Source organism: Macaca thibetana, chromosome 7, assembly GCF_024542745.1.
Source record: "Macaca thibetana thibetana isolate TM-01 chromosome 7, ASM2454274v1, whole genome shotgun sequence".
Taxonomy (NCBI): Eukaryota; Metazoa; Chordata; class Mammalia; order Primates; family Cercopithecidae; genus Macaca; species Macaca thibetana.
The window spans coordinates 40,915,541-40,939,084 of record NC_065584.1 but is presented as its reverse complement, the minus strand read 5'-3'; the positions used below and the strand labels follow the sequence as shown (position 1 = coordinate 40,939,084).

At 34.5% G+C, this 23,544-nt stretch overlaps 1 protein-coding gene across 20 annotated transcripts in view; it reads left to right on the top strand.

The window, feature by feature from the left end:
- GPHN (gephyrin) overlaps window positions 1-23,544 on the top strand; it is a 736,147-nt gene that overhangs the window by 303,297 nt on the left and 409,306 nt on the right. For all 20 annotated transcript variants that reach the window (XM_050797033.1, XM_050797030.1, XM_050797026.1 and 17 more), the window contains one exon: window positions 12,762-12,819. In XM_050797033.1, the coding sequence (XP_050652990.1) occupies window positions 12,762-12,819 (58 nt within the window). The remainder of the gene's footprint in view (window positions 1-12,761; window positions 12,820-23,544) is intronic.

The following is a 23,544-nucleotide window of genomic DNA, read 5'->3' as shown; positions in this document are numbered from 1 at the left end:
AGGGATCAATTCAACAGGAAGAGCTAACTATCCTAAATATATATGCACCCAATACCGGAGCACCCAGATTCATAAGGCAAGTCCTTAGAGACTTACAAAGAGACTTAGACTCCCATACATTAATAATGGGAGACTTCAACACTCCACTGTCAACATTAGATCAACGAAAGAGAAAGTTAAAACTATAGTTTTAGATACTTACTAGTTACTCATTGCATTAAGACATGTCAAATGAAACACTAGACTCAGAAAAACAGAGTAAATGAGCAGACAGTTCATTAGAAAAGAGCCACATTGAAATGCCCACAGAAAAATGAAAGGTAAAACCAAAGGAACCTAACATACGTATGGCACATGGTAAAAATGACTGACATTTGTGCAATATTCCCAAAAGGAGTATGGATAGACAGACTGATATAGAAACAATATTTGAAAAAATACTGATTGAGAATTTTGTAAAATTGAAGACATCAAAGCAAAAATTTAGGAAAGAAGATAAATTTTATATGCACATGTGTTTGTATATGTATATATACCCATACTTATGTGCAAACACACACAAAGCAAGGCATACTATAATCAAGCTGCTGCAAAACAAAGAAAAAATTTCATTAATCTTGCCACTGCTTGCAGTCTTTTTAGAGCAGAGATTTTAGCAACTATAGTTTTCTTTCCTAAGTCCATTATCTCTCCCCCCCCCCCCCAAAAAAAAACAATTTAGCATCCCTGTTGATGGCTTTCAATATAGTTAGCTTCTCAACTTCCTTGGTCCTAATCCTCTCCTCAAATTCCACCTTTGTCTTTATAAGTACAGTGACTTCATATAAGCTTTTAATTTTTCAAACTATGTTTTCAAAAGAAAAGTAATATGAAAGAAAAGATTTATTTATAATCTTTCAAGATGCCTATTACGCATTTCTACTCATCTTATTCACTCTCTGTAGTAAGTGTGTAAGGCTATAAAGACTTGAATCTATAATTCCCTTAGTTAGTCCTCTCAGACTTCTAATGGGAAGAGGCTCCCTAGGACTTCTAAGGAAGGACAATGGGCTGTCTTTCCCCTGAATTTCTTTAATTTTTAAATTGCTAGTCACTATCCCTTTATATATTTCCCTGGTACTTTTTCAGTTTCTAATCCAGGCTGCCAAGGAGTACTAGAGAGATTATCATCCTTTCTATTTGTTCTATTGCAGACTCACTTTTTGAACAGAAAAAAAAAAGAAAAAAAAAGAAAAGAGGGAAAATAAAGTGAAAATAGTGAAAAATTCTGGGATTGAGCCTAGAGAAGTAGAAAGTGTTTTATCAGTAACTTCTGTCTTCTTAGTAAGACAGAGGGCAAATATATCTGATATAGGTATGTGTTATAAGCTTGGGGGGAATATGGAAATTTGGAATTGCTATCAGAATACATAGAGTAATTGCTTTCAGAATAAACAGAATAGTTGCTACTCATGCCAGAAGATGTGTGAGCCAACTTCAGAGATAATCAGAAGAGTTGTCAATTATCAATCATGTTCAAGTCACAGTTAAATAGCATACATTTATAATAAATTATATCACTGATTCTCAGCAACATATAACAATGTTTGTATGTAGTGGGTGCTCAAAGGATTATTAAATAATTGCAATTGTCAGTAGTGTGTGTGGGACTGACTAAACAGACTAAAGAAGAGAATACTTGCACATATCAGGAAAAGATCTAATAGTCATAATGAATAGTGTTTTACAAATTGCCAAAAAAGTTTAAAAAATATAAATAAGAGTACACAAATGAAAACTATTCATAAATATGTAAATCTATTTGAGGAATTTGGAGTTAATCAGAGGAAAACTACAAAAATATACAAAGATTTAGAAAATCAAATTTATGAGAAAGATTAAAGTAACTGGGAATTTTTAAGTTACTAAAGATAAAACTGAGTAATGATCTAACCAACTAGTATACAGAGTTGGTATATATGAAGAGAAGTGTGGCCATCTGTTTGGTATATACATGCAAGACAGAGCAAAATTACATCAATATAAATTGCAAAATGAGGGATTTTAAAAATTATATCCTAATGGAAAAAAAGTGTATAGCATGAGAAATTAGAATAGATTACCAGAAAATTATAGAGAAGATAATCTCTCTTCTAAGTTACTGAAAACTAAAATTGATTTTTAAAAATTTTATTTTGTACCTACTTTATTCTAAACACTAAGCCAAGTTTTGGAACACAGAAATGAGTAGCTGACACTATTCCTGACTTTTCAATATTCTGTAGGAAAAGAGCTATATGAGCAGTGAGTTTGAAAGCGGGACTTTTTATAATGATAAAAGGATCGATCCATTAGGGATACATGACCATTTCAAACATACATGTACCCAAAAACAGAGTTTCAAAATATATTAAGCAAAACCTGGCAGAATTAAAGGGACAAACAGACAATTGAACAATAATAGTTGGGGGCTTCAGTACCCTACTTTCAACAATGGATAGAACAACTTTGCAGAAGAACAAGACATTATAGTCCAGAGTTATACAGTACAACCATAGAAATAGGTACACAATAAAGGTAGAATATATGAGTTTACTTCTAAGCATTCGTGGGTGAAGGATTCATTAAGGGAATAGAAGATGAACGTCTGAAACAACTCCTCAAGGTAATTGACTAGTCATCTAGATTTTAAAAGATATATAATATACAAGTATATATATATGTATATATATTTGTCTGCTAGGATCATTAGAGAAGAGCATTTTAGACAGTGTGTAGAAAAATGTGGATTTGTGTAAAAGTTTGCACCTTTGGTCAGCTATTTGTGACTTTGATTTGTTGAAACTTTAGTAAATATACTGAAGTGGAATAAGGGACGATTGTAATACTGGGACATGAGGCTGAAGAGGTGTGATTCTGTCTCAAGACAGTGAAGCATATAGATAATGCTAGAGTACTTACAATAATTACCAATCATCTATGAAATATAGCAAATGTTAATTCTAATTATTCTTTCACTTCTTAAAGTGTATGTTAGTCAGGATCTCATCTGGTATAGTTTTTAAAAATATTTTTAAATATTTGATCCTATGTAGCGTTTTTAAAAATTATGTTACCTTTTTTAACTTTTATTTTATGTTCAAGGGTACATGTGCATGTTTGTTGTATAGGTAAACTCATGTCATAGGGGTTTGTTGTACAGATTATGTTGTCACCCAGGTATTAAGCCTAGTACCCATTAGTTATTTTTCCTGATCCTCTCCCTTCTCCCGCGCTCTACCCTCCAATAGACCCCGGTGTGTGTTGTTCCCCTCTATGTGTTCATGTGTTCTCATCATTTAGCTCCTGCTTATAAATTAGAACATGTGGTATTTGGTTTTCTGTTCTTGCATTAGTTCACTTAGGATAGTGGCCTCCAGCTCCATCCAAGTCCCTGCAAAGGACGTTATCTTGTTCTTTTTTGTGGCTGCATAGTATTTCATGGTGTATATGTATATCCACATTTTCTTTAGTCTACCATTGATGAGCATTTAGGTTGATTCTGTGTCTTTGCTATTGTGGATAGTGCTGTGATGAACATATACATTGCATGTGTCTTTATGATATAACGATTTATATTTCTTTGGGTATATACCCAGTAGTGGGATTGCTAGATCAAATGAGAGTTCTGTTTCAACTCTTCGAGGAATTGCCATGCTACTTTCCGCAATGCTTGAATTAGTTTATACTCCCACCAACAGTGTATAAGTGTTTCTTTTTCTCTGAAACCTCACTAGCATCTGTTATTTTTTGATCGAGAACATCCTGGCTAACACGGTGAAACCTGGTCTCTACAAAAAATAAAAAAATTAGCCGGGCGTGCTGGCGGGCGTCTGTATTCCCAGATACTCAGGATGCTGAGGCAGGAGAATGGCGTGAACCCAGGAGGTGGAGCTTGCAGTGAGCCAAGATTGCACCACTGCACTCAGGCCTGGGTGACAAAGCGAGATTCCGTCTCAAAAATATAAATAAATAAAAATAAATTTAAAATAAATAAATAAGTAACTCAGTCAAAAAGTACTGTGAGAAAGAAATAATTGCTGAATTATTAAAATAAATCAGTAACAGACATATCATTGAATTAGATATTCTCCATTTCTTGATTTTATAACTTTATTATTTGTTTTCTTAATATTGCATATTTTAAAATAAACCAGTGATAAACCATATTGCTAGGATATATAATTTCTTATAACAATGTTAGATTTTAAAAATTAGAACTAGAAGCTAGGGCTTTATGTTCTACCACAGGACTTTAAGCATAGAAAGCACTACAAATAATCATTTATAGAATTAATTGATTTTACATGTATGTTAAGAAAGGCTAGTTGTTTTGGCTTTATATTTAATAGAAACATGTTAATGAGGTTGAAATCCTTGGCATCATTCAGACAACAGGATCTTCCTGGGGAAAAAAAATAAGATAATGTTAGTTAATCTTAGTTAAAATGATTTCTGGCAGGAATTAAGCCAAATACAGTGATATTTTTAGAACATTCTGTTCTAAGCAAGACTAATTCATTAAACTTTACTGTGTAAATCAATATTTTGGCTTCTTATGGAAATCACTAAACACATGCTTGCTTCTTCAGTCAAAGTGAAAGCTTTAAGAGTAAAACACTGCCCAAAAAAAGACATCTATGAATTATTTTATAAAAGAAATCAATGTATATCATGTGGTATATGACAAAAATTTAGGATGAAGATTATTAAACATGCTGCTTCTTTTAGGCAAAGGATTTGCTGAAATCTTGGTGAAAATTATCATGTTTAACTCCTTTGGCATGATTCATTAATACACCAAACATTTGTTAATTTGCCAAGCTTTGAGTACTTACTATGTGCCAGAAATGCAAAGGTAACTAAAATATTATATGTACCTTTATAATCTAATGGAGGATGTAGATCTCTAAGGAAATATTACAATAATGGGACAAACACTGTAATTTAGATATGAGTGAGGCACTATTCAATCAGCAGAGAAAGTGCTTATCTCTGCTTCTAGAGCTCAGATAAGTTTTCTGAAAGTTTTATTGAATCCTAAAAGATGGTTAGGAGTTTGTGGGCTGGAGAAGAACATTCAGGACAAGGCTAATATGAAGACATATGTTTAAGAAATGGATACATTTATGAAACTACTAATTGATCATTGCTAGAACATAGAAGGACTGTGAAATAATGAGACAAGAGATAGAACCAGGAATGAGGTTTATGAGGGAAATTTAACTTGTTAAGGTATTATGCATTACTTAAAGGTGTGGCATGTTGAAAAATTATATTTTAGAAGGATTAGACTTGAACATCTGTGATGAGGATATTATTAAAATGTGTTTCCAGATAAGTGACTTAGTCACTAATTGCCGTAGGAACTGAGAAAAAAGAATGCATCCAATATTTCCATATTTTTGACATGATTAATTATTTACCATAAAAAATTGGGGTAAACTAGAGGAAAAGCAAATTTCAATGGGGGCAGAAAATGAAAATATTTCTGAGCTACCCTGAATTACCTTTAAATATTACTTTTTTTTTGAGACAGAGTCTTGCTTTGTCACCAGGCTGGAGGGCAGTGGCGCAATTTCAACTCACTACAACCTCCGCCGCCCGAGTTCAAGCGATTCCCCTGCTTCAGCTTCCCAAGTAGCTGGGATTACAGGCACACGTCACTATATCTGGCTAATTTTTTTGTATTTTAGTAGAGACAGGGTTTCACCATGTTGGCCAAGATGGTCTCTGTCTCCTGACCTTGTGATCCGCCCGCCTTGGCCTCCCAAAATTCTGGGATTACAGGCATGAGCCACCGTGCCTAACCAACATTACTATTCTTAAATGAACATGGACCAAGCATTTTTTCTGGAATAGTTTCTTAATGGCAGTAATCACTATCTACATATTTATTAATTTTGATTATAATGACATGTCATTCAGAAAAGTAGTAAAATTGAAAATATATTAAAGGAACTTATATTAAGGTAAGAAATGTATTATGACATTTAATAAAGTAAGTTAGGAGAGCCACATGTATTCATGTTTTATTTTGCAATTGCTGATAATACACAAAAGAAGGCATAGAACATTCTACAGGATAAATGGTAACATTAGCTCACACACACACACACACATAAAACCTCTCAATACATTTAAAAAGATTGAAATCTTACAAAGTACGGTCTCTGACCACAAAAGAATAAATCTAAAACTCAACCAAAACAAAAAAAAAAGAATTAGAAGTTAGAAAATTTACAATATGGAGAAATTAAACTCTTAAATAACCAGTGGTTTAAAGAAGAAATCACAAGTATAATTCAAAAATACCTTGAGGCAAATGAAAACAAAAACACAACATGTGAGAACTTATGGAATGTGGTGAAAGCAGTGCTCAGGGGGAAATTGCATTAAAAAGGTAGAAGCATCTTAAATTACCTTAACCTTATACCTTGATGAACTAGAAAAAGAAGAGAAAATAAACCCAAACTAGCAGATGGAGCTATGTAGGAGCAGGGATGTTGTATGATATTGAAGTTAAGCTGGTATCAATTCAAACTAGATTGTTATAAATTCAGAATGTTAAATATATTTCTTCCCCATGATAATCACAAAGAAAATATCTAAAAGATACAGACAAAAGGAAATTAAAAGGGAGTCAAAATGATTCACTAGAAGAAAACATAAAAGAAAATAGCTAAACACATTAGAAGGCCGTAATGAAACAAAAGAAGGCAATAAAGATTAGAGTTGAAATAATCAAAAAACAACAAGGAGTAACAGAAATCAAAACTTATTTCTTTGAAAAGATCACCAGCCAGGCACTGTGGCTCATGCCTGTAACCCCAGCACTTTGGGAGGCCAAGGTTGGTGGATCACCTGAGGTCAGGAGTTCGAGACCAACCTGGACAACATGGTGAAACCCCATCTCCACTAAAACTGCAAAAATTAGCCAGGCATGGTGGCAGGCGCCTGTAATCCCAGCTACTTGGGAGGCTGAGGTAGGAGAATCACTTGAACCTAGGAGGTGGTGGTTACAGTGCTGAGATCGTACCACTACACTCCACCCTGGGCAACAGAGTGAGACTCCTCTCAGAAAAAAAAAAAGAAAAGAAAAGATTGTCAAAATTGACAAACTGTTAGCCAGGTTGACTTAGGGAAAAATTGAGAAGATCAAACACTAAAATCAGAAATTAAAGTGGGAACATTACTACTGATCTTACAGAAATAAAAAGGATTATAAGAGAATACTATGTACAATTGTATGCCAACAAATTAGATAATTTAGATAAAATGGACAAATTCTTAGAAACCAATGAATTACCCAAAAGAGTTAACACCAGTCTGTCCTAAACTCTTCTGAAACATATAAGAGGAGAGAATGCTTTCTTATTCTGTGAGGCCAGCATTACTTTGCTACCAAAGCCAGATTAACACATCACAAGAAAGGAAAATTACATATCAGTATCCCTTGTGAATATAGATGCGAAAACACTAGCAAACGGAATGCAACAGCATATTAAAAGGATTATATACTATGACCAATTAGGAATATACCAGGAATGCAAGAGTGGTTCAACATAAGAAAATCAATTACTGTAATATACTATGTTAATAGAATGAATGAAAACAAAAAACATGATCATCTTATTTGACAAACAAAAAACTTAACAAAAATCCAACAACACACTTCTATGGTAAAAACATGTAGAACACCAAGAAAAGAAGGGAATTTCCTTAACATGATAAGTAGGCACCTATGAAAAGCCCACAGCTAACATCATTATACTCAGTGATGAGAAAAAGGTTTTCTCCTTATATCAGGAACAAGGCAGATATTCTTGTTTTCACTATTGCTGTTCACCATTGTACTGCAGGTTCTAGTCAGAACAGGCAGACAAAGAAAAAAAGGCATCTACATTGGAAAGGAAGAAGTAAAACTATGTCTGTTCACAGATAACATGCTGCTACATATAAAACGTTTTTTATCACAAGAAAGCTACTAGAGCCAATAAATGAGTTCAGCAAAGTTGCAGGATACAAGCTGAGTACACAAAAATCATTTGTGTTTCTATATACCAGCAATAAATCCAAACTGGAAATAAAAACTATTCCATTTAAAATAGCATCTGAAAATCCCTTGAAATAAATTTAACCAAGGAGGTGAAAGACATTGAAAATTACAAAATATTGCTGAAGGAAATTAAAGAAGACCTAAATAAGTGGAAAAGTATCTCATGTTTATGGAATGAAAGAGTTGATTTTTTTGTTTGTTTTTTGAGACGGAGTCTGGCTCTGTTGCCCAGGCTGGAGTGCAGTGGCGCCATCTTGGCTCACTGAAACTCTGCCTCCGGGGTTCACACCATTCTCCTGCCTCAGCCTCCCGAGTAGCTGGGACTACAGGTGCCCGCCACCACACCCAGCTAATTTTTTGTATTTTTAGTAGAGACACAGTTTTCACCCTGTTAGCCAGGATGGTCTCTATCTCCTGTCCTCGTGATCTGTCCGCCTCGACCTCCCAAAGTGCTGGGATTACAGGCATGAGCCACCATGCCTGACCAAGTTAATATTTTTAAAATGTCTACTACCCAAAGTTATCTACAGACTCAATATAGTTCCTATCAATATTCTAGTAGTCATTTTTTTTTTCAGAAATGGAAAAGCCAAACCTAAAATTTCTATGAGGTCCCTAAAATTTCAAGGTGTCCCAAGTAGTCAAGACAGTTTTGAAAAAGGACAATATTGGCACACTCACACTTCCCAGCTTCAAAGCTTAGACTAATCAAGACAGCCTGGTATTGACATAAAGACCTATAGACCAATGGAATACAACTGAAGATATAGAAATGAACCCATGCATCTGTGGCCAATTGAATTTTGACAAGGGTGCCAAGTCAAAACTGTGACCATAGCTTTGAGAAAGGAAATTTCCTCAACAACCAAATTTTAACATGGAAAATAAATAACTTGAAACCATACCTCACACCATATAGAAAAATGAACTCTAAATGGATTAATGACCTAAATACAAGAGCTAAAACCATAAAACTCTTTGAAGAAAACAGGGATAAATCTTTATTGCCTTGGGTTTGGCAGTGGATTTGTATATATGACACCAATAACATGAGCAACAAAAGAAAAAAATAGATGAAGTAGACTTCGTCAGAATTTAAGTTTTGTGCATCAAACAACATTATCAAGAAAGTGAAAAGACAACCTATAGAATGGGAGAAATATTTTAAAACCATATATCTGATAAGGGTTTAAAATTCAGAATATGTAAAGAACTTGAACAACTCAACAACTACAAAAAAAACAAATTTTAAATGGGTAGAGGACTTGTTATCCAACGATAACACAAATGTCCAGTAAAAGATAAAAAGATCCTCAGCATCACTAGTCATTAGAGAAATGCAAATTCAAGCCACAATGAGAGGCTACTTCACACCCACTAGGATGGCCATTTAATGAATATAACAACTTTGACAAGGATGTGGAAATTGGACCCTCATATATTGCTCATAGGAATATATAATACAGCCACTGTGAAAAACAACTTGGTGGTTTCTCAGAAAGCTAGACATAGAATGACAAAGCAACTCTACCTCCTAGGTATATTCCCCAAAAACTTAAAAAGAGGGACTCAAACAGACACTTATATGCCCATATTCATCATAACATCATTCACAATAGCCAAAAGATGGAAACAATCCAAGCATCCATTAACAGCTGAATGGATAAATAAAATGTAGTGTGCATATGTAATGAAGTATTATTCAGCCATAAAAGGGAATAAAGTTCTGCTACATGTTACAACATGAAAGAATTTTGAAAACATTATGCTTAATGATATAAACCAGACACAATAGGACAAATGTTGAATGATTCTACTTACGTCACGTGTCTAGAACAGGCAAATTCGCAGAAACAGAAAGTAGATTAGAGGTTACCAGGAGCTGGGGTGGGAGGTAAATGAAGAATTACTGCTTAATGTTTACAGTTTCTGTTTTGAGTGATGCAAACGTTTTGGAAATAGTAATGATATACAATACTGTGAATGTATTTAATGCCACTGAATTGCACACTTCAAAATGGTCAAAATGCAGCTGGACGTGATGGCTCCTGCCTGTAATCCCAGCACTTTGGGAGGCCAAGGCAGGTGGGTCATGAGGTCAGGAGATGAGACCATCTTGATCAACATGGTGAAACCTCGTCTCTACTAAAAATATAAAAATTAGTCAGGTGTGGTGGCATGTGCCTGTAGTCCCAACTACTCAGGAGACTGAGGCAGGAGAATCGCTTGAACCCAGGAGGCGGAGGTTGCAGTGAGCTGAGATCGCACCACTGCACTCCACCCTGGGCAACAGAGCAAGACTCTGTCTCAAAAAAAAAAAAAAAATGTGTGTGTATATATATATATATATATTTATGTGTAGTATTTCAACTATTACTACCACTATCACTGCCAATGTAATACTATTTTTATATATTGACTAGAGTAAAATAGAACTATATTTTACGCCAGAGTGAATTCTTTCTTCAACAATGAGAAGGACACTGTAATATAATAGAAAGAACATAAAATTTGGAGTGAGTTATTATCTAGGCCTCAGTGCAGTAACTGTGCAATACTGATAGCATATTAAACTATCTGTGCTTAATGAAGTCATGAAAATAGAAATGTCATTTTCAGAAATCAGTTCAAAGGTAAAAACTACTAGTTGGTAAAGTTTTCCTTATTTTGGTTATAGTCAGGTAATGGAAAGAAATGATGGGCTGAAGTAGGTTTATTAGTGAACAGGTATTTTTAATAATGTATATGTCTCACTTGTTTCTATTAGTTTTTTTCTAGATTGTTTCTATATTCTGGGATTTTTTCTCGTTTTTACCTCAGCTTTCATCTTCTTTCTCATTTCTATGTTCAGCATAATATGGAATTCCTCCAAGTTTCCTCCATTATTTAGCCACTTGATCTTATAGCTATCTTACTATGATCTTGTTTGTTACATTACTGGTATACCTCATATGAAGTGAATTAAGTTAAAATTCATTTGTGTTTCCACCATTTAATCATGGTATTTTAAGTGTAAGAAATAATTCTCAAATCAAGATTTGGATACGCACTTTGGGAGGCTGAGGCGGAGGCATCACGAGGTCAGGAGATCAAGACCATCCTGGCCAACATGGTGAAACCCTGTCTCTACTAAAAATACAAAAATTAGCTGGCGTGGTGGCGCGTGCCTGTAATCCCGGCTACTCGGGAGGCTGAGGCAGGAGAATCGCTTGAACCTGGGAGGCGGGGTTGCAGTGAGCCGAGATCACGCCGCTGCACTCCAGCCTGGTGACATAGTAAGACTCTGTCTCAAAAAAAAAAAAAAAAAAAAAAAAGATTTGAACACTAGTTTCTTTAGTAAGAATAAGTGGTAATAAATATTAAAGAGTTTTAATGCATATTTAATACAAATCATTTGGTTGGAATTTTTTTTTTAATGGAAACCAGAATGGTATTTATTATTTTACATTTGGGAGAGGAGATATCCTAAAGGGTCCATAATACATAAGTCTCTTACGTATGATACTCCTTTTTTTCTTACTGAGGTGCTTACAAGCTTAGATAAGTAATCAGAAGGTTCCTTGGTAAGCACTGAATTAGAACAAAGGCAGTTAGGTAATTTGGAGTGTATTAGCCTAGAGTACCTGATAGAGATGTAATAGGAGCCACAACCCTGTATGTAATTTTAAAGTTTCTAAGTAGCCACATTTTAAAAAGTGAAAAGAAACAGATGAAATTAACTTTAATAATATATTTAACCCAATATGTCTAAAATGTTATTTTAACATGTAGTCAATATATTAAAATTATTCTGTTTTTCATACTAAGTATTCAAAATCTGGTGTATATTTTACACTTTTGTACATCTCAACTCATTCATTTGCTAGTTCCTTCAGTTGCTTAAGAAAAATTACTGAATGTTCCTGTCTCAATTTCCCCATTTTTATAATAGAGAGAATTGCAAGGATTAAATTAGATAATATATGATACATACCTAGCACATGATCTTATATGAAGCTTAGTTGCTTTCTAAAAAATATTTCAAACAGGTGAATATGACATATAATGGCATCACTGTCTTTAAGGATTAAATTATCTGTAACTCCCAAATTTTCATCTCTTCCCCTTGGACAGTGCTGGGCACACAAATCTCTCTGACTCCCGGTTCAAATTACTTGAAAAAAGGAGCAAAATCAATGTTCGTTCACCAGTTGTAGCACATGTACCACACTAATGCAAGATGTTAATAACAAGGGAAACAAAGTCATGGAGAAGGGAGGGCGGGAATATGTGAATGCTCTTCTGCTCTATTTTTCTGTAAACCTAAAGCTACTATAAAAAGTAAAAAGCTATGATTTCTTTCTTAAAAAAGTCAAACATGTTTGCTGTCAGTTCCTGATGCATGTTAGCTGTGACAGAATACAGCAGTAAAAGTGACAGTTTCAGCATTATTAAAGTCATCAATAAGAGGAGTTTAGTTATGGGTAAAAATCAACAATATTTTCTCTTTTGGTAGTCATTCATTATCTACCTCTTTTAAACTAATACATGGAAAATGTATGCACAAAATGTTTGTTTTTCCTCCATGGTTGTTGGGGTGAATACTGAGAGTTATTGGTAGCATTCTGATAGTAATGGCAGAAATCTTTTATACTTTTAAAACACTATTGCTGGTTTTGAGAATATTTTCTTCTTCTAATTTCAGGTTGGGTGGGACTATATCAGCATACAAGATAGTACCAGACGAAATAGAAGAAATCAAGGTATAGTATGGCGTTTTTCACCTCTACAAAGACTTAGCATCTTGATGAGGGGTGGGGAAGAATTGCTTTTTCTTTATGCCATTGATCTTTGGCTATGTTAGAATATTATTTAATTCTAAGTTATCGTTGTTGAATTAAAAATTTATATATATCAGATAATCACCATCAGACTTATCTGCTATTTGCAATGAATTTCTGACTAAAATATTAGGAGAATCAAAAAGGAACCCTTTCCTGTGCAGTTCATTAAAAATCTACATATGAAAACACTGTATATAAGCATTGGTGTGCATAATGGGTTATCTTTTTATCTTGTTGCAATTTCTTTTCCCTATAAGTCTTCAACACTTTTAAATAATATCTGTCTTTTAGTACATATTTTTCTGGGTTCCTTTGAAAACACAGTATGCCAATTTCAACTGAAAATTTACATTACAGTAATGAAAAATTGACTTACTCTTTAAAAAAGAGCATTATGACATTCTTCTGTCTCTAACATTTTACCAAGTCTTATGGAATATTAATCTCCTAACATAATGTATTGTTTTTTTCAAAAGCAAGATTGAATAATTGGATAGTAATAATGAAGGATAAACAATACTGGTTAAATGTTAACAATGACATGTAAAGATCTCAACAAATCATTAAGCTTGATTTGATTAAACTTTTCAATATCAAGTTCAATAAATTCAAATCTTTCAGTAAATTCAAATTCAATTCAAAATAATTATTCTATGACTCAAGGGACTTTTTTTTTTTTTTTTTTTTTTTTTTTTTTTTGAGACAGAGTCTCGCTCTGTCACCCAGGCTGCAGTGCAGTGGCATGATCTCAGCTCACTGCAACCTCCAACCTCCTGGGTTCAAGTGATTATCCTGCCTCAGCCTCCTGAGTAGCTTGAATTATAGGCACGTGCCACCACACCCGGCTAATATTTTTTTTAAATTTTATTTTAGTAGAGACAGGTTTTTGCCAAGTTGGCCAGGATTGTCTTGAACCCCTGACCTCAGGTGATCCACCCACCTCGGCCTTCCAAAGTGCTGGGATTAAGGGTGAGCCACTGCACCTGGCCTCAAGGGACATTTTTAAAAAGAAAAAATCTTGTAATTTGTTTGCATTATTTTTAAATCGAGTAAGCCCATTGATCCATTATATGATACACTATTAGCTTCAATATGCCAAGCGTTCTAATGTATGGTCAACATCAGAAATTAATGTGGTAATTAATATTCTAGCTTTAAAAAATTTTTCAAGAAATTTATTCCAACTTTGTGTGAACTCATAAAATATTTTAGCTAGGAGGAACTTTAGGTCTAATCCAGGTCTCTCATTTTTCATATGAGGAAATTGAAATGAATAAAGATTTTTTTTGACATTCAATAATGACTTCTAAAAATATCAAGTGTTGTTAAAGGGTTGGAAAAGCATGAGGATATTACTTCTTGAAATACATTTTATAATGACTCAAAAATTGAACTCTAGAAACTTTAAGCAATTAATAAATATATAAATAATTAAGCTACATTTATGTAAAGAATATTGAATTGAAATTACGTATTATAAAGGCACCCTCTCTGATAATACAATTAAAGTATGTGTTAACTGATGAAGGTAAACCAAGAGTTTTATGGAAATACACAGGAGGGACACCTGGACATTGGAAAAAGTAAATCAGGTTTCCAAGAGGTAACCCCCAGGAAATTGGAGTTTTATACAGAAGCATAAACATGAAATAATAGGATACCGGATTATAGGGTATAAATAAAGACTGGTAAGATAAAGGGCTGGAAGCAGGCCTTTATCCCATGTTAAGAAGTTTGGTTTTGATCCTGAAAATTATGGGATTCCTTTATGTGATTTTTAAGGAAGAAAGTAACATAATCATTTTGGTACTTTTTTAAAGCCTTACTATGATGAGTAAGAAAAATGATTTTAGCAGAGAAGAGGTTTTACCTAGATGGAAGGAGACCAGGTTGCAGGAATGTAGGCACAAAATGATTAGAACCTGAACTTAAGCATTGACAGTGAGGCTAGAGAAGAAAACAAGATTTGAAAAATATTATTTAAGAAAGTAGAATCAAAAATACTTGATAATTTATTGGATGTTTAGGGGAAAATGGAAAGATTGACTCAGATTTCTGGCTTGGGAAATTGAGTAGATGGTGTTGCTGTTAACTTAAAAAGGATGTTTTGGAGACAGAATATTATTAATAGGAAAAAGGATGTTTTGGACTTACTGAGTTTGAGGTCCCTCTCAGATTACCAAATATCCAATAAGTCATTGGATAAATCAGCCTGGAACTCAGAAGAGAAATACAATCTAGTAATTGATATTAAGGTTTGTCCTCATACAGGAGAGTTAATTGAGGACATGCTAGTCAGTGAATGGAATCTCACAGAAAAGTTATATGAGTTATTAAAATTGGGTTGAAGATGCAGCCTTAAAGAAGACTTACCCTAAAGGCAGAGTATTAATATATTCTTTAATTAGTTTAATTAGCAGGAATGTTGCCTATTTTTAAATAGTGATTTTTTTCCTAAAGGAATCAGTTTTTTTTCATTGTGCATGCTTTTTTTATTTTAGAGTTGTAAGAGTTATCCCTCAGGAGATTCCTTTAAAAAAAAAAAGCAGGATTCATGGATGATAGGTAACATAATTTTTCCATCGATTACTGGTATTATATCTAAAATAACTTCAGAGAGTTTGAGGCTTGAGGCATAAAAAAAAAATGAGGAATTCATCTTGCTTTCAGAGTACTCAAAGAAAAACTCTTCTAAAACATTTCACTAATATTTGATGGCACATTAGCATTTTCAGCTAAAATCAATTATAATCATTTTTGTTTTGACTGAAAGGAATGTGAAGCATACGGATGTAATGTTCATTCAGTTGTGTAGTATCTGAGTAATCTTAAATTGTCTAAACAGAGCAATTGAGTTTGAATTTGATACACTATCTATAGTATATACCATGTATAAAATAAATATGCATATGTATTTTTGCTATTAAAATAATATGACTGATTAAACATAAATCACATTTTGGCAGATGTGGGAATCTTTCACAGTTTTTTAGCACCAGAAATTATCTAGTTCATAAATTTTTTTAATTAAACATATATTTATTGATTGTAGTAAATCACTTCAAAACAGTGAATGGATTCTTAGCCCTTAGCCATATAAAGAATGAATAAATTCGTGGCCCAATCAGAAGTCCCTTTTTCACCCTAGATGTAACCACTATTCTGATTTTTTTTTTTTTTTTGATACGGAGTCTCTGTCAACCGGGCTTGAGTGCAGTGGCGTGATCTCAGTGCACTACAACCTCTGCCTCCCAGGTTCAAGCAATTCTCCTGCCTCAGCTTCCCGAGTAGCTGGAATTATAGGCATGCACCACCACACCCAGCTAATTTTTGTATTTTTAGTAGAGACAGGGTTTCGCTGTGTTGGCCAGGCTTGTCTCGAACCTCCTGACCTCAAGTGATTCACCCGTCTCGGCCTCCCAAAGTGCTGGTATTACAGGCGTGAGCCACCGCGCCTGGCCTACATTATGATTTTTATCATTATCAATTCCTTGCTTTTGTTCCGTTTTACCACCTATATACACATCCCTAAACATTACAATTTATGTTTGCTGTCTTTGAACTTCATATGAATTGAATCATACTGTATGCAGTTTTTTTGTGTCTTGCTTTTTTATCCCTTTTTGTAGGATTCATTCATGTTATTGACTGTAACTAACGTCTTTGTTTAATTGTAAAATACACCATGTACCACAGATCACTGAGACATCCTACTGTTGAATATTTAGCTTGTTTCCATTTGTGACAATTATGAAAAGTGATGCTATAAACATTATTGTAAGAGCATCCTAGTACTCATGTATAGGTTTCTCTGAAGTGTATACTGAAGAGTGGAATTCCTGGGTATTAAGAAACATGTATCTTCAACTTTCCTGAATGAAATCTCACTTTTTTAAAGTAGTTATGCCGATTTACACTACCATCTTGAATGCATTTATTTTAAATAGATATATTTAAATATTCTTTAATCTATCTGCAACATATATTAGTATAGGTTTTATTTATATGTGAGATGACTAAACTGATATAATATTTTTAAAATGTGTCTTTGTTTTTCCAGCCCATGGGAAAAGTCCTGAGGGATAATTCTTAATGAAAAATACGATTTTTTCCCCACTGGTTTGAATTGCCTCATGTATCATATACTAAATTTTCCAATTTAGGACACAAACATACATAAGTCTCTCTTTTCCTGAACTTCTGTTCCATTAATCTATTTATTCTTTTCTCAGCCTGTATGGTTTTGATTATAGTGCTTTTTTAGCATAGTAGGAAAGGTCCTGTGTTTTTCTTTTTTGTTTTATTGGCTCATGTATTGATTGCTCCAGATAACATCATAATATCTCTGTCGTTTTTCAAAAGTATTCCTGCTGAGGAGACTTCCAGTTCCAGCCAAGATGGAGTAGCTTGATTCCTTCCAGATCCTTCTTGTTACTACTAAAAATGCCTAGGCATTATAAAATAAACATAGAAAGATTCTGGGCCAGGTGCAGTGGCTCACGCTTGTAATCCCAGCACTTTGGGAGGCTGAGGCGGGCGGATCACGAGGTCAGGAGATCAAGACCAAACTGGCTAACACGGTGAAACCCCGTCTCTACTAAAAATACAAAAAAATTAGCCGGGCATGGTGGCGGGCACCTGTAGTCCCAGCTACTCGGGAGGCTGAGGCAGGAGAATGGCATGAACCTGGGAGGCGGAGCTTGCAGCGAGCCAAGATGGGACCACTGCACTCCAGCCTGGGCAACAAAGCGAGACTACGTCTCAAAAAAAAAAAAGAAAGAAAGAAAAGAAAGATTCTGAAAGATGGAAAGAAGAAGGCAGACTACCTGGGAACCTCAGGAATTAAGAAATGACATGCAGTGAGTTATTTGGGTTTCCTTATTATCTCATGTATATTCTGGAGAGGATACTGAAGAAAGCCTTCAACCTGGAACCACCAACGGATGGCACAAACAAAAAATGCCCCTACAAAAGCCTATCTGTTTAGCCAACAGACCAGGACAAGGCTCACCTAAGAGGCAAGAATGGCTTTTCAGCAATATTTGCCCTACTACAGCTAAGCACCAATGGGAAAACTATTTAGTTCCCTTATAGTTTCAGTTGAGTCAAGCCGGCAGCTGATACTCCACATCACCCCCTGCCATCCCACAGAAGTAAGTGGCATAGTTCTGAATCCCTCACCTGGTGGTGGCAGCAGGGCTGAGTAGGGAGCTATTCTTCCATCTTTCACCCGGCAGAGCAGATGTCACTCTGATTTCCTGGCTATATTAAAGTTGAAACCAAGCAGAAGTTGATCTGTCACCAGCCCGGTGGAAACAAGCTGTGCTCCAATTTTCCCAGCAGGGTAGTATCAGTGGAGTCCAGTGATAAGCTGAGCCGCCATCCCCATTCAGTAGCAGTGAGACTTAACAAGGCAGCACAAAGTAGAGCTAGTCACTACTGTTTCACCTTTCCTTTCCCATGTAAGGAAGGCCTGGCAGACAGGCAAACCTCTACCCCCAGCTGTATCAACAAGACTAAGCAAGGTGGGGCTATTGGTACTTCTGCTCACAATATGAGTCAACCATCTACTCTCCCCCACCCTTGGTATTAGCATGCGCCCCTACTTGGTATCAACAACGGAGCAAGGTAATGTCAACTTTCACTAGAAAGATCTCAGCAGAGCCAAGAGGGGAGCTGTACTTCTACCTTACAGTCCTCAATTAAACAGTGTGAATCAGTGCTTCACTTTTGCCAGAGTTGTGTCAGTGAGACCTTGCAGAAGCTGACCATACATGTCCATAAGGCCCTCATGTTACATTGCAACATGGGAGACATCTGCTAAAAATGATTAAATAATTCCAAATATAAAACACCAGATGTCCTAGGTGACAATAAAAATATCCGTCATCAGACCAAGAACAAGGAAAATCACAGCATGAGTGAGAAAAGAACAGTCTACTGACACTGACACAAAGAAGATTCAGGTGTTGAAATTATCTGACAAAGATTTTAAAGCACCTATTATAAAAATGCTTCAACAAGCAACTATGAATTCTCTTTAAAAATGAAAAAATAGAAAATCTTGCCAAATAAATAAAAATTATAAAAGGAACCAAATGAAAATTATAGAACTGAGAAATACCATCACCAATATAGAAAACTCACAAGGGGCAACAGACCGAAGTGGCACAACATTTTTCAAGTGCTGGAAAAAAGAACTGTCAACTACAAGTGCCATATTCAATTAAGTTATTCTTCAAGAATGAGTAAGGACATACTCAAACGAGAAAACTAAAAGAATTTGTCTCTAGAAAGCCACTCTGAAAGAATGGATAAATAAATTCTTTAAGGAAAAAGGAAGTAATAGAAAAAGGCCTGAAACTTCAGAAAGGGGAGAACAGCAGAATGGGTCAATACAAGAGATTGTATTTTCTTATAATTTTTAAAATCACAATTATAATACTATATAATATGGTACTCCATATATGTACATACTTAACACAATCATATTTAAAATGTGGAAGGGTAAAGTTGCCTAAATGGAGGTAAGATTTCTATATTGCACTTGGAATGATAAAATGTCAGTACTGATAGATTGTGGTAAGTTATATATGTATATTGTAATACTCAGAACAACCACCAAGATAAGTATACAAAGCAATATACTCAAAACGCTATAAATAAAGGTAGAATTCTAAAAAGTATGTAAGTGATTCACAGTAAGCAAGCAGATAAAAACAGAAAAAAGAAACAAGACAAAAACAGAAAATAGATAATAAAATGCAGACTTAAGGCCTATGGTCTTAATACTTACCTTAAATATAAATAACCTAAATATGCCAATTAAAAGACAGATTTTGACAGAATAGATTTTTTAAAAATGATCCAATAAATGCCATTCTAAAGAAACTAATTTCAAAAAGAATGACATAAGTAGGTAGTAAGCAATAGGATACAGAAGGATGGCAAAAGATGTATGTGTGAAAATAAATTTAAAAAAAAAAAAGCAGGAGTGGACTGGGCACAGTGGCTTACACCTGTAATCCTAGCCTTTGCGGAGGTGGAGGCGGGTGGATCACGTGAGGTCAGGAGTTCTAGACCAGCCTGGCCAACATGGTGAAACCTGTCCTTACTAAAAGTACAGAAATTAGCTGGGCATGGTGGCGCATGCCTGTGGTCCCTGCGACTCGGGAGGCTGAGACAGGAGAATTGCTTGAACCCAGGAGGCGGAGGTTGCAGTGAGCCGAGATCGCACCACCACACTCCAGCCTAAGTGACAGAGTGAGACTCCATTTCAAAAATAAGTAAATAAATAAAATTTAAAAAGCATTAGTGACTATATTAATATCAGACCAAGTAGACTTCGGAACAAGAAAAATTCTGGAGACAGACGACATCCCATACTGTGAAAGGCTCAATCTACCAGGAAAGCAGCGATCTTAAAAGTATGTGTGCTAAAAACTGAAATATACAGAATGTTCCACCTAAAATTAAACAACACACATTTTTTTCAAGGACACATGAAACATTTACCTTGGAAAACCGTATTCTTAGTCATAAACCAAAACAGTACTTAACAACTGAAATTGTGCAGAATATGTCCTCTGACCATAATAGAACCAAACCAGGAAAAAAAAAAAAAAACAGAAAAATATCAGGAAAAGCTCTAATATATGCAAGAGGAAATTAAAATATACTCTAGTAAATAATCAAATAAGACGTCTCAAATGAAATTTTAAAAATTTGCACAATCAAATGAAAAATGAAAATATAACATCAAAAAATCTGGAAAGCAGTGAAAGCAGGGCTGAGAGGAAAAATTATATGCAATGCAGACATTAAGAGAAGAGGAAAGTTCTCAAATCAGTAATCTAAGTTTCTTCCTCCAGAAACTAGGAGAAAAGAAGAGCAAAATATATTTAAGTATTGAAATAAATAAAATTGAAAACAGGAAAACAATAATCAGTGAAATAAAATCTGCTTGTTTATAAAGCTCAAAGAAATTGGTAAACCTCTTGCTAAATTGCAAAGATAAAGGAGAAAGGGCCCAATCACCAATGTCATGAATGAAACAAGGAGTATTACTACAGATCTTCTATTCATTAAAAGAATAATTAGGTAATAATGTTAAAAACCTCATGACCGTAAATTGTACAACTTGGCAGAAATGGACCAATTCCTCGAAAATGACAAACTTCTAAAACCAAAATGAAATGGACAATCTACATGGTATAAAAGCCATTAAATAACTTAAATTCATAATGAAAAATTTCCTGAAAAAGAAAGCCTCAGGACTTTCTTTTTGGTTTCGCTGGAGAATTCTACCAAATATTTAAGAAAGAATTATTGTCAATTTTACTCAATCTCCTCCAAAAGATAAAAAATGAGGAAATACTTTTCATAAGTCTAGTATAACATCAGTACCAAAAACAGAGAAAGACAGTGCAAACAAAGAAAATGGAAAACCAATATCTCTTACAAACTAAAATCCTCAATAAAGTATTTCAATTAAATCCAACAATGTATAAAAAGAATTAAGTGCCGTGACCATTTGAGATTTATTTGAAATATACAGAAAACTACTTCAGTAGTAGAAAAACAATAAATCTAATCTACCATGTCAATGAGCTGAAGATGAAAAATCAAAGGATCATATTAATTGATGCAAAAATAGCTTTTGATAAAATTCAAAACCCATTCATAATAAGAACTCTCAGCAAACTAGGACTAGATGGGACCTTAACTTGATTAAGAGCATCTAGAGAAAACCTATAGATAACAGAGATGGTGAAAGAATGTTTTCCTTCAAAAATTGGAAACAAAGCAATAATATCTTCTCTCACTACTTTTATTCAACATAGTACTAGAAATGCTAGGTAGCACAGTAAGGCAAGAATATGTGCTAAAAGCACATAGATTAGAAAGTAAGAAATAAAACTCCCTGTTTGCAAACCACTCAATTATATGCATAGGAAAATATTACTATAAGAATAAGTAATTTTAGCTGCTTTGTGGCATATAAGATAAACACAAAAAGGAAAATAACTCAATTGGATTTCTATATACTATAAACAAACATTTGGAAACTGAAATTTAAAATAACACCATTTACAATTGTTCAAAAGAAAAGAAAATATCTAGATACAAACTTACAAGCACACATATGCTATCCTTAAGCAAAAACTGCCAAACAATAAATAAATAAAAGGACACTTGAATAAAGACACATTCTGTGTTCACATATTGAAAAATTCAACATAGTAATGATGTCACTTCTCCCCTAATTGAACTGTAAATTTAATGCTATACCTATCAAAATCCCGGCAAGTGTTTTGTGGCTATAAAATTGTATAAATTTATTCTAAAAGTATATGAAAAAACACAAAACCTAGAACAGCTAAGACAATTTTTAGAAAGAATAAAGTGGAAAGAATAACTCTACCCAATGGAAGTTTCATTCTGTATCTACAGTATTCAAGATGGTATAGTATTGGCAGAGAAATAAAAACATAAATCAATGAAACAGAATAGAGAACCTATAGTAGGCTTATACAAATATATTCAATTTGTTTTTAATAAAGATGCAAAAGCAGTTCAGTGGAGAATAGACTTCAACAAATGGTGCTGGAACAATTGGAAATCAACAGACAAGGAAAAAAAGAAGAATTTCAGTCTACGCCTCATGCTTTTTTACAAAATTAATTTAAAATACATGGTAGACTTTAATATAAAACTGTAAAATTGTCAGAAGAAAAAAAAAGCAAAAATCTTTAGGACCTGGGGCTGGACAAAGAGGCCTTAGACTCAACACAAAAAGCACGGTTCATACAATATAAGTTTCACAAACTGGAGCTCATCAACATATAAAAATTTTGTTCTGTGAAAGAATGAAAACAAAAACTGCAAGCCGGGCGCAGTGGCACACTCCTGTAATCCCAACACTTGTGGAAGGCCAAGGCAGGTGGATTACCTGAGGTCAGGAGTTCGAGACCAGCCTGGCCAACATGGTGAAACTTTTCTCTACTAAAAATACAAAAACTACCCAGTCATGGTGGTGGATGCCTGTAATCCCAGCTACTCTGGAGGCTGAAGCAGGAGAATTGCTTGAACCCAGATGGCAGAGGTTGCAGTGAGCCAAAATGGCATCACTGCACTCCAGCCTGGGCAACAGAATGAGACTCCTTCTCAACACACTGGGAGAAATTATTTGCAAATTGCATATCCAACAAAGGGCTTCTAACTATGATTTATAAAGAACTCTCAAACTTAGCAGTACCAATATATTTAATTAGAATATGGGCAAAATACATGAAGAGATTTCATTGAAGAGGATATGCAGATAGCAAATAAGAACATGAAAAGTTCTTCAATATCTTTAGGCATTGGTTTGTTCCAATGACCATTAGCCATTGGTTTGTTCCAATGATATTCTCAAAGGAATTTACCTTATTTGAAAGAGAATGTGGGGGAGCTCAAGCCTGAGGGCACCTTCTAACACACTGGAGATTTTGGTGGTAGGTAAGCAAAACCAGACACTATTAATACTAAAATATATTTTAGTGGGTGAGTGATTAAACAGACTGTCATTACATCCATACTGTGGAATACTATTGTGTGATCAAAAGGAAAAAGAATGAACTCTAGTTGGATCTCAGGGACATG